The following is a 12,356-nucleotide window of genomic DNA, read 5'->3' as shown; positions in this document are numbered from 1 at the left end:
AATATTGCATACAATGATTTTTTCTGATACAACACATGCAGGTAGTTTACATTTACACCTAAGGTCACTTTTTTTCACTTACAAAGCTTCTGAAATACTTTCTATGGTGCTGTTCTTAGTCTTTTTTCCATTTGGAGGGAAAATTCAAAAAAACCCAAAACCACAGTGTGAGAGGCCTGGGACTAACAGAGCTTGGACCCCTAAGAATCTGTGCCTTACCTTCCCCTAACTCCCTTCCTCCGAGACCCCCAACACCTGCCACAAAGCCACAGCATCCACCAGTACCCCGTTTCTCACCACCAGTACCCCGCCTCTCGACAGTACTTACCCCTAAACTTGAGGCTCCCACTACATCAGACAAATAGCTTATCCTGAACACACAAAATCATTACATTATACAAATATATTGTAAGTGTGTAGTTTACTTAGTATGTTTTTTTTGTGCGAGTGCTGATGTATGATAAAAGAGTTGCCACTTAACCCATTTTTATTTTGGATGTTAATATTAACATTTTTAGAAAATGGAATCAAAGGCTGGCCATAAAAAAATTAGTAATTATGTATCAGCAACCAAAGTCACATCTTTTTTTTCTTATTATTCTTTAATTTCTTCCTGGAGAATATGGCACGCTTCATAGCTGATCTTTTACAGATGCCCATCTTCACCCTCTTTACAGTTTTCTGCCTTTGCTTTTCATCAGCTCTGTAAAGCAAAGAAAGAACTTACTAATTAGAATAAAATGGAGAACATACTTCTACATTTGCTGGTATTTTAAATAATCTGTCATGTAAGTATATGAACTCAGAAGTACTATCACAAAAAGTGCAAGGAACATTCCATCTTACAATGTTATGACATCTAATCTTCCTAAAATTGTCTGCCCACTTTACTACCATTATTTTTCATTTATGTACATATTCAGCATTTAAACAGATATAGAAACTTTAAGAAATGCCGCTCATCGAGTACAAAAAAAGCACATACTTTCATGCTCAATATATAACATATGAATATACACTAACAGAAAGACTTAGAAGAAATTATGTTTAACAACATCATGAAGACTCCCGCAAATAACACAGGACCTAAATATAACTAGCAAGTTAATTGTTTTCTGTCTCTGACAAAGGATGTACTTCAAAACACAAAACATTGGTGTTTTTATTAGAAAAAGAAACCTAAGTTATCTTCTGCAATAAATAAGCAGAAGAAGTAACTGATGTGCTGAAAGGACTAAACCATTCCAGTACAATGGACAGAGTATCTTACTTGACAGAACAAACAGATGAGGTTTCGTAATTTCTGTTAGTATTCTTTTTACTTTTGTAAGCAAAGAAAAAAATATTAAGGGAGGGAATTTTTAAGAGATATGTAAACCAAAATAATGCTACCTTTTATCTCTAATACTCTATAACCAAAACTCAGATTAATGTCACAGCAGGACACAAAGAATATACCTGTAGTACTCCACCATCCAGCAGGCATCTGGTCAACCTCTTGGTACTGATCCAAGAGGTTAACTATCTGAATCTCACTATGCAACAGAGGTACATCTTTTGGGAGGGAAGATTTGGATTTCCACTGCTACAGCCATTCAGGTTTCACAGGCTCACAAACAAACAAGTTCAAGTACACAAACAAACCCATGCACTCTGGAGAGGAAGTTACTACAAAAGTGCAGGCCGACTACCCTGAACTGGAAAGACTGAGGCAACTGCTAGATCATCTCTTAGCAAATCCCCTTTCTTCTTTTCAGTTAATTCACACCTGAAATGTGTGAAAACACACATTTTTTTTTGGTTTTGATACATACAGGTACATGCTTGTGTATGTTACAGAAGCACAATCATAGCAGAATAAAAGTACTTAATGTGACCCTCATTAACATAGATCTTACATGGCAGAGATTCAGACCATACTACAGAGAACCTGAAATACCAGAAGAAAAAAAAAAAAGAAAAAGATACCACAACAAAGCAAAAGAGACAGGAAGCAATACAAACAGTGTAGTAACTTTTCTCTGCCCTTTCGTGAGGAATCCAAAGGGGGTCAAAGTGTTTCATTACTTTAATTTTGAATCTTCTCGACAGAGCTATCCCATGCATCATTCACCAAGTTTGGGATCCACATAAATCAGTTTTTGAAAGAAAAGCCACATTCAGGGACTGGGAGCCACAGCAAGTGACCTGCCCATTTTTTATCACGTCCTCCCTTCAGTGTAGACTACCCAGCAATAAACCAAGTGGGCAATAGTGAAAGTTGACATCAGCACCCAAAGCCAAAAATATCTCTTTCCAAATCATTTCCATGAAATAAAAACTAATCTCACCTGAATGCTACCTTTAATTATATTAATGAAATAGCACACTTACTGGCAAGCTGTTCTGGTGCGGGAGAGACTGGGACAGGAGCTGCGTTTGTGGCCTGCCTTGCCACAAACAAAACAGCCAGCATCTGTCTTCTCACAAGCATGGTTTTGAAGAGTGCAGCAGTTGCAATTGTTACAGTGAAACCAAGCTGCAAAATAAGTAACATGATTCATGATCTTGAAAAGGTTTAGAATCATCATTCTGAAACTAAGCTTTAAATATAGGCTGCATTACCAGGTTTTTAATTTTGTGCTAGTTTTATAGAGATGGATGTAGTCAGATTCTGGTCCCTTACTGCATTTCATAAGGTATCCAGGTACTTCATTAGATATACTGTGTAACTATTCCAGTGTAACTGAACTATTTTGCCATTAGAACTATTATACTGTATGCAATCACAAAAAAAATAGTCTAGATATTAAAACGGACTTCCAAATTGCTATTTCTGTACCAGCAACAAAAAAAGATTGCTTCAGCTATTTAAACACAGCTATAAATACATTTGTGTATGAAACATAATTTAATCATGCTCTTTCAAAAATTTTAGTAATCGCCTATTTGTTTATGAAATTCTAATGAAAAAGTTTACAAAATCAGGAAATGCTTATATGACAAATCAAAATATTTAAGTTTTCCCATAACAAATATAAATGGGATTTAGTATGCCTTGACACAGATTTATCACATTTCCACACAGTGCAAATAAACCTAAGTTACTCAGTGGCAACTTGTGAGAAATTGAGATTTTTCCTTTACTCTTTGTTTTCTGAATGATTACATTTTGTATCTTTCACAAAATATTTTTCTATTCTGGTTTGTAATCTCTGTTTCTTTGGACTATAGAAGCATACTTTTACTTAGAATTTTTTTTTTCTATACTTACAGGGTTTTACACATCTTTTGCAAAGCACACAATGTTTCCATCGTCTACCATCCTACAAAAGATGAATAAATGTTTCATGTGTTTGTTTAAAAAAATCCCCACAACATTCCATCTTAAAACTGAACTACCAATGTATGGTCCCCATTATTTACAGAAACAGGTCCTCTGTACGAAGCACAGTAACTTAGAAACAACAGTCCTGAGCATCTGTGACAACTGCAGCAAAATGGCTACATTTTGAAATTAGCAAGTTCTACAACTTCCAGAACTAAGAAGAAACGTACATGTCAACAGATCCTTGATGAATAAAGGTATAAGTGGTATATAGCAAACTCTTCCTGACGTCTTTCCAACACAAAGGAATCAGGGAAAGAGAAATTAATTCCCACTGGGTTATGAGTGATGTCCTATGAAGTTAGTAAGTCTATGAAAGTGAACTGTTCAGGGTTTCCCAGGGAAATCAGTATCAGAGCAGGTTTTTACCAGATCAAATATTACAGAAATTATTATCTGACTACTGCTAAAAGTGCTATCCAGACAGAAGTCAAAATACTTACTTTTGACGTACACGAATTGCATATCTCACAGTGCTGGTTACCAGAACTAACATACCGCTGACATACAGCGCAAAACCTAGGAAAAATAAATAAATAAATGTATTCATTCACTATTTGTTCACAAAGCGATACAAATTAATTTTATACAAGCTCAACAATAAACATAAGCATTTGCTAAATTAAAGATGATGGTTTTGATGTATAAAATCACCACTTAGGCCCAGAGCCTCATAATCATTTAGACACAGTACATTTGAATAAATTCAGGTGCCTGAATTCAAATTAGCAACACTATCAGCAGTAAATCAACCAAATCTATTCCTTTGTCCTTGATGCTTCTGTTAGTGTTCATTCTATTAACTATTGTGTCAACCAAGCTGACTATCAGGCACAGCTATAAATCTATCTCATAGACATACACACAGTATTTCCTACAGACAAGCTGAGGAATGTCATCGTTCCACACTGGAAAACGTAAATTTCTTTTTAGCTGCCCGGTTCTCCTACACATTGTTTATAGGACACACAACCTTAGAATGAGACAAAGAAATGCGGTCTTGAGCCCGGCATCCAAAAGTTAGGTATGACAATACCAAACAGCACCACCCCAAAGTCCTTTAGAGACTTTATGCCCTAAGAAGAACACACTCTCCCAGTGATTTAAGTGTTAACACATCTTACCTATAACCCTCTTCTACAGGAAGTACAATCATACTTGGGGTGAGGTTCGTGAAGATCCTGACAGGGGACTGCCTACGACCTGTCTTACCATGTTTATAAAGTGCATGATTATCATAGTCTACCTAGAAGAACAGAACCATAGAAAAAGAGTCTTAAACAGAATGCTAAGCAGAGGCAGCACTACTTACATATTTATTATATGTGCCTTACGAAAATTTCATTTTTATATAGAAGACTCTAACCCCAAATTAGATTCCAAATTCTACAGCTAGTATTTTGTCTCATTTATTTTTAAATTTGTGCAACCACAGTATCAGGCTAGACTCAAAAAACTAAGTTCCTGATACTACAATAATCCTATTTTACTTATCCATTTTTGCTTTTTTGCATGGGATACCTAAGATAACATTGCAGTTGTTCCATAAAACAGCAACCCATTAAAAAAAACAGCACTATACCATTTGGTCTATCTGGAAGTACAAAAGTTGACATGCATCTTAACATATCTCAAAATAATTATAAAGCTGCAAATCCAGTCAGCACTGGTTTTTCCAGCACTGCCTTCAGAGACTTGTCAAAAAAACTCTCATCTCTGAACACTAGCACAACAAATGCAGACTCTAGCCTAGCAGGACTTTTCAATTTTCTTCCACAAATTTCCATTCTGCAAGTATGCACCTGTCAAAATTAATGTAAATTTTGTCACACTGAAAACCTAGCAGAAAAGATGAGTTAATGGACAGACGACAGGTGAATTAAAAATACATAATAAACTGTAGGAGTGTTACAAAGTCATCAAAGGTGTTGATATAAGAATTAGTCACTTTAAAAAGGAACATGTAAATATCTATAACGAAAAACAAGAATTTGAAAAACAGAGTACATTAGTTAATCCTTACAAATAGTTAACAAGACATGGCCTTGGAGAAGGAATAGACACCATAAATACCTCAAGCTAAGAAATAAGAAGGTAAGCTCATGGAGAACCAAATAGTTAATGAGACCAAACACAAAATTACTTGACCTATGTGTGAACTATCTTAATTAACATGTAAAAGATCCACCTTCCAGCAAAGAAAGCCCCGTACTAACAAAGCCCACTCCTCACAGTGTGTGAAAAGAATACTGCACCTTTAAATGGAGGCAAGGCTCCCAAGACCAATAAGAATTAAGTGTGACTAAATGTAATTGTAAGCAATTGTAAGGAATTGTATAAACTGTTATATGTCGCGTTAAGAGGTATGCTAACTTTGTGGTTTACCACCTAAGCACCCATCTCCACACAGATGTGTAATAAACAAATATCTTAACTCTGTGTGTGGATCAGTCAAATACAGAATCTAGGCTTCACATGACATCAGAGGGTTTGCAGTACCTCCAACACAGTTAAAACGGAAGTTCAAGAAGGTGACCCATTTACAGACAAGTGCTACCTTTATATCAGCTTTCATTCATATTCCTGTTCACACTGCACATAACTGAAATTTAGCAGATGCACTGGGTTCATTTGTACCTGGTAATCCATCATATTGAAGGATGGAAAAAACTCAAGAATACGAGACTCAAAGAAGTATGGAAAAATCCAGAACATGGGCATCTCTTGGTTTTTATGACCTAGTGATGAAAAGACTTAGATGTAGTACCTTGTTTTTCTTTAGTGTACATGAAGCATGAAAAAAATTACAGTAAACATTCTTAATACATAAACGTGTATGTATGTCATGCTGGGCCTACGAACCAATTCCGTTAGGCAACAGAAAGTTTTGGCTTTTTTTATATACGCAGAGCTGTAAGCTCTACTTAACCAACAACTCTTGTCACCCACCTAGGCTGCTTAGAAACAGGCCTGGTTTGATAGCTTATTCTTCTCTACCATTAAAGTCCATTTTAATTGCAAAGTAGATTTTTAAGAGTTTTGTAAAAGTTTTTAAGAGAGACATAGAGAACTAGATATCATTAAACTAAAAGTATCAGGAAAGTAAATTAGACATATGGTAGTTGATCTTCAGAAATTATGACAGTGTTTACATTCACCCGGATAGCATGAATCACAAACTTTTAAACAGGTACTTTTCCTTACAGTGATGTTACAGCTCAGCCCACCTATCTGACTGTAATACATACCTTCTTTTTCTGTCTCCTTCCACATCGCCATCAGTTTTTTAAAACTAGAAGCCAGTGCTTCCACTAAACCTCCAAATGGGGGATCAGTTACCATAATGACTCTTTCACCCTTGTCTTGATACAAGAATTTCCTACAAGTCTCACATGCAGCCTGTAAGAAACAAGAAGTTAAATTTCCAGAAATACAGATTAAAGAACTAGTAAAATATTGTCTTTGGCAAAAAATTATTATTTTACTAGTTTCAACTTTGAAGATGGAAGCTGTTTTCTCTTGTGGAGGTGAATTTCCTCTTGTGTAGCATTTAAAAAAACAACCAGATTTGGAGCACTGAGAACAAGTGCCTTCTTCAGTTAGATAGAGATAATATATCAAGGCCAGATGCAGTACAAGCTTCCTAAGACAGCCTTCTTCCTAAAGGTACTAAGTTTAACTTGGAAAAAAAGATGTTATTCACAGCAAGAAAGCAAAGTTCAGGCTCAAAATACATTTTATTTATGCCCTTCAGTTTTACTCTGTAAAGCATCATCAAAGTAATGGGAAAAAATTCAGTCCACTGAAAACTGACTCAATCCATACTGGTTATAAAAATACAGTGTTCAAATTTTAGCAATCCACCATGAACCCTACTATTGAAGGAAATGTAAAAAGCTATGTATTTACTACCATCTTGCAGTGTTATCTCATCTATTAACTTTCCAAAACCAGATTTTTAATACTAATATGCATTCAAAAGTGCTGCGATTCAGTCCTTGAATATACAGCAATACAGTGTCATTACAGGTGTCACACCTTGAAAAAAACACTACAGTGTTTATAATGCAGATGAACAGTCTTGTTTTAAGTGAAAAATACAAAATTTGAGTACAGTAATGGATTAAAAACAATTCAAACGTAAGACTTTCAGACCAGCTTCCCATTTCATTCTAGACGGTTCTTTTTATTTTCATGATTCCCATCAAAATTAGGCTTTAGAATGGAAAAAATATTAAAATTATCTACATAGTGTGAAAGGTATTGCAATAAACATGTTTATGCAACTCAGTGGTGGCTTGCTAATAATGGCAGAGAAAGAGCAAAGGGGGAGTGAGTATACTACTGGGATAAATGTTTGAAATGTATGTTTGGAATAGAATTACACTGATTCTACAAAGCTACAATAAATGTCCTACTACAGCTGCAGGTTTCCTAATGAACTCAAAATCAAGCACTTAACGTGGTATTTAAAAAGAAACAAGAAATTCAGCATTTTCTTTAACCTTTACACTAATTCAACCTCATTTTATGACAATAAGGTTAACCTTTCAACCTTGCTTGCCTGGAATAAAGCGGAAAACCCTCCTCTTCCCTCCCACCTCAAGCACCAGTGAACAAGTCCCAGGGCATCCATTGGGCTTGTTAAGGCTGGGAATAAAACAATTAATTCTGTTGTAGCAACACAAGAACAGGGCTAATGTATATTTATATACAGCAACAACTCACACCAAACTGTCATTTTAAAAAAAGCAGCAGTTAAGGTGTATAAGTAACATTAGTTATTATCATAAATTTAATAGGCAACATTTTTTTTAACCAAGTGGGAATTACTGAAAAGGCACTGTTGATTTCCAGTACTAATGACCGTTTTTACCTCATGACAGTTGCTTTCTAGTAGACCAGACATGACTATCTTACAAAATTCTGCATCAACAACATGTATTTCTTTATAAAGCACTCAAGAAATACTTGGCCTTACCTCTCCACCAAAAAAATAATGATTAAACATGTTGTAGTGGCAGAATTCATCCTCTGTGTAAAACTGTGAATACCTGTAAAATAAGTTTTAATAGTAGTAGAAAAATATAAATTACTTCTTGCCTGCCCTAAGGAGCATTTACAGTAAAAACAAGGCTTTAAGAAAAAGACCACCTTTGGGTTCTGATTACTGGCGAAACACACCAATACTGGGAAGTAAGTACAATACACACATTTGTGTATGTGTGCAGGAACACAGACACAGAGACAGGAAAAGGGAAAACAACCACCAATTTAGCTTTTAAAGCAGTAAGAACACAAACCTATGTACATACTCTTCAGACAGATAAACGTTTGTCAAAACCTACCTGAAATCAATATCTAGCAGAAGGCTTCTAACCCTGAAATCTTCTTCTTGTGATGCTTTTGACTGGATCATTTCATGAAGCCTGAAGTATAATTGGAGCAAAGAAATTTAACACATAATCATTGGCTTCAGAAATTGTCTCGCAAGACAAGAATGCCTGGTACTTTACTAAACCTAAAACCAAACAGACAGAGAAAATGGAGTAATCTGAATTTGGATGATTGCATTTGGCTAATATTCAAAGTTAGAAAAATATGTTAGTCTTAACAGATGAAAAGTCAGTGGAGCCTACTGGATCACTATGAACAAAGCAGAGGAGAGAGTAAAAACCAAAGCAGAGGAGGGAAGGAGGGGGCAAGAGAGGAGGGGGAGCATGAGCGTGTGTCTGTTATTTGCAGGGCACCTACAGTCCTCTCCTGTATCTTATAAGCTCAAAACAAGACCCCACTTAGATGCCTGGATAATCCCAGAAAACAAGCATAGTGAACCTCTTATTATGGGAGAAGCCTTGATTATTTAAGTATTAGTCAGCTGCACAGTTTTGAGAGCGAAATATTAGTTGGAAGTGTAACAATTCCCTCTGACGTACCTGGGTGTTCCAACAGAGAGCACTCGTTTGAACCCTAAATCAATAATAAGATCCAGTAGGAACTGGCAACTTCTGTCTGTAAATAAATACTGCGCATTTGTTTTTTTATTCTCCAGCGGATACAGAAGTTGACTGGGACTTTTTAACTGGGCAGTGGAGATATCACACAGGAACTGGTGATTGGAGTGTTTTTCCCATTCAGCTGGCAATAGCAATTGCTGGCATTCCTGGCAAAACCTCCTCTCTGACAATGGCAACAGAACAAAACTCTTGTACCTGTAAAACCAAAAGACAACAGGGAACTAATTTTGAAAAAGCCTCTATAAAAGACATGAAGGGGAGGTATAAAGGGGGTTTCAAAAGAGTTGAGACTTTTAAACAGACCATGCAGCTTAAGCTGCTTTTGCAAAACTCCACTATCTACATGCAAATGAAGTAATATACTGGCCAAATATATTGACAGTCCCCATAAAATAACTAGATTACAGAGTGAAGACTCCATATCAACTACCAGCAAGCAGTCCTGTACGTTTATATACAAAACTGGGACATTATTTGTTACTGTATTACCTTTGCTTCTTTCCACAATGTTAACACTGTTACTTTCGCACAGTGAAGTCAGGAATAATTTTTTGAACCAAAACTGCTACTGACCTGTTGTTGGCACATTATGAGCACTAACGTAAGAAGAACTATACATTAAAAAAAACCATACAGTTCCTGGGCTGAAAATACCATGCTTTAATCAGATGTTTCATGCAATTTTCCCATTGCAGTCAGCCAGTTTTTCTAAATCCCTCTGGCTTCTTTTCATATTTTAATGAACCCTGAAATATTATCTCTACATTCAGTATACTTAAACTTGTATTACTTGATTTTTACTGAAGAAAATATACATAACAATACCTTTCCACATTTTGTCTGTGTGTAAAAGGAGGCTGATGATTTCTATTATATTCTTCACGTGCTGCAAGCCTCGTTTCTGACACCTGTAAAATTTATATATATAAAAAGTTACAAAATGAGTAGATATTACTCTATATTGTTCGTTAAATCTCAATATTAAACAGAAAGGGTGCATCAAAGGTCTCATTCTTTAGTTACTCTGCATTCACATTCCTTAGATTGTTGTTTCAGAAGAACAAGAACGACTGCAGCAGAGGCATGCTGCAAAACAACACAAGTCTCATGAATTTAAACTGTGAAAAAATAAATATAAGCATTTCATTCTTCTACCACATGTAATACTCGGAGAAAAACTTACATGATCACGATGAAGACAGAAAGAGGTACACTTTCCATTATTCACACATGCCAGCAGTTGCATTCCCTCTGAAGAACCATATGTGATCTGACCCTGAACAACTTGTAACAGCAGAAATGTTGCCAAGTCTTTTGTGTGTTTTTATTTTAAAAGCACAACAGTCCTTCTCTGAGTCTCCTACTTTGCTCCCACAAAACATACTTATGGTTTAACAGAGTTCCAAGACGAGTGCAAAACTTAGGGAACTGATTTCTTTACAGGGGGAAGACAGTGAAGTACAACAGAACAAAAGACACCTGATACAAGTGGCATTCAAAACGAAATTTCACTAGGAATGTCATTTACATCTACACAACCAAGTGATCAACCACCTAATCTTCTCTTTATACAACTTTTCAGTAGCAACCAGCACAGCAATGAACTGCTTACGAACCCGATTCACCTCCAGCCTGCCAACCTGCTGAGGATAACGACCACAACACTGGACATTTTTATAGGAAACCGAGAAAGGAACACAAAATGTAGTGGACAAAAGCCATGGGAATCTCACTGTGAATACACATCCATCCCAATTTTTCTACCCTACAATTATCTGACCAAAGTTCTTAGACAAAAAGAAACTGCTACAGATATTCTAAGACTATCGAGTATCGCGCTGGTGCCCACCCTCTCACTATTTTGTATATCCCACTGCCTGCCTGTATCCACCAGATTTTCTCTGTATTAATCACGAAGATGAAGCCATCTTGGGACTGGAACTATCCTATTTTGTTCAACATAGCACAGGATTAGCAAACTTCATACCCTGAATACTGAAGCCTTTTGGCAATACAGTAACAAATGCCAGCTCTGCTCAAAACGTACGCTGCCCTCCTTAACGGTTATACTTGAAACGTATTATCTTGACATAAGTGCTCCACTAAACACAAACCATTAGACAAAGTTTACAAAACAGCAATTGCCACAAATTTCCAGAACAAAACGTACTACTTTTTTCCCTAGTTTTAAATAGAAGGGAAAAAAACCCCGAATATTTACCATAGTCTTAAGCAGCGCTCACTTACCTTCTCATCTTCCCACTGGAAAAAGTTACAATCTTTTCTATCCCTACAAGCCGAACAAGCATAAAATCTCCTCCCACCTCCTCCTCCTCCTTGGCCGGTCTTCACGAACAGCAGAGCGGGCCCTGAAGGACAAAGCTCAGTTACGGGATGACACGCAGGGCACCAGCAGATGTTTTCACGCCTCCACTGCTGGCGCCAGGCTCCCAGAACCAAGCATTAACAAAGCGTTGCGTTAAAGGGCGTGGAATAACTTGGCAGAAAATAATTTTTAGATTTTCCGACACAAAGGCCGCATTAAAACCCAACCACTGGCAGGGGAACCAGGGGCGCAGCTGGAGGCGAGCGACAGAGGCGCTCGGGGACGTGCCCTCCGCCCCACCGCCGGGAAGGGCGGCCACCGTCGCCAGGGCCCCGCAGCGCCACCCCGCCCCACTCACCGTGCGGGCAGCTGGGAGCGCTGGGCGCCAGCCCCAGCAGCGCCAGCCCACCGGCCCCCGGCCGCTCCGGGCCGCACACGGCCGCAGGCCCCGCCGCGCCGCCAGCCGCCATCTTTCCGCCTCCCTCCCAGCAGCCCCCGCCACCGGAGCACGGCGGCAGCGGCGCAGCCGGCGCCCCCCAGCGGCGCGGCGGCCCCACCTCCGCGCGGTAAAACGGGCATTAGCGCCAGGGCCCGCTCCCTGCAGCGCCGAGCCCGAGCCCAAAACGCGCAGTTTTACGCAGTGACA

At 37.9% G+C, this 12,356-nt stretch overlaps 1 protein-coding gene across 1 annotated transcript; it reads right to left on the bottom strand.

Annotated features, from left to right (window-relative positions):
* Positions 1–402: 402 nt before the first annotated feature.
* Positions 403–12,225, bottom strand: ZCCHC4 (zinc finger CCHC-type containing 4). The gene is made up of 13 exons (XM_056349145.1): positions 12,069–12,225; positions 11,632–11,753; positions 10,210–10,292; positions 9,304–9,579; positions 8,716–8,796; positions 8,349–8,421; positions 6,616–6,766; positions 6,005–6,105; positions 4,492–4,613; positions 3,811–3,886; positions 3,254–3,305; positions 2,374–2,518; positions 403–703 (listed from the first exon to the last, which is right to left on the bottom strand). Exons 1-13 carry the CDS (start codon positions 12,178–12,180, stop codon positions 577–579), a joined length of 1,521 nt encoding a protein of 506 aa, XP_056205120.1. The 5' UTR covers positions 12,181–12,225; the 3' UTR covers positions 403–576.
* Positions 12,226–12,356: the final 131 nt, after the last annotated feature.

This window comes from Falco biarmicus, chromosome 1 (assembly GCF_023638135.1).
Source record: "Falco biarmicus isolate bFalBia1 chromosome 1, bFalBia1.pri, whole genome shotgun sequence".
Lineage (NCBI taxonomy): Eukaryota > Metazoa > Chordata > Aves > Falconiformes > Falconidae > Falco > Falco biarmicus.
The sequence above is the reverse complement of the archived record's forward strand: the minus strand, read 5'-3'. Positions and strand labels throughout refer to the sequence as shown.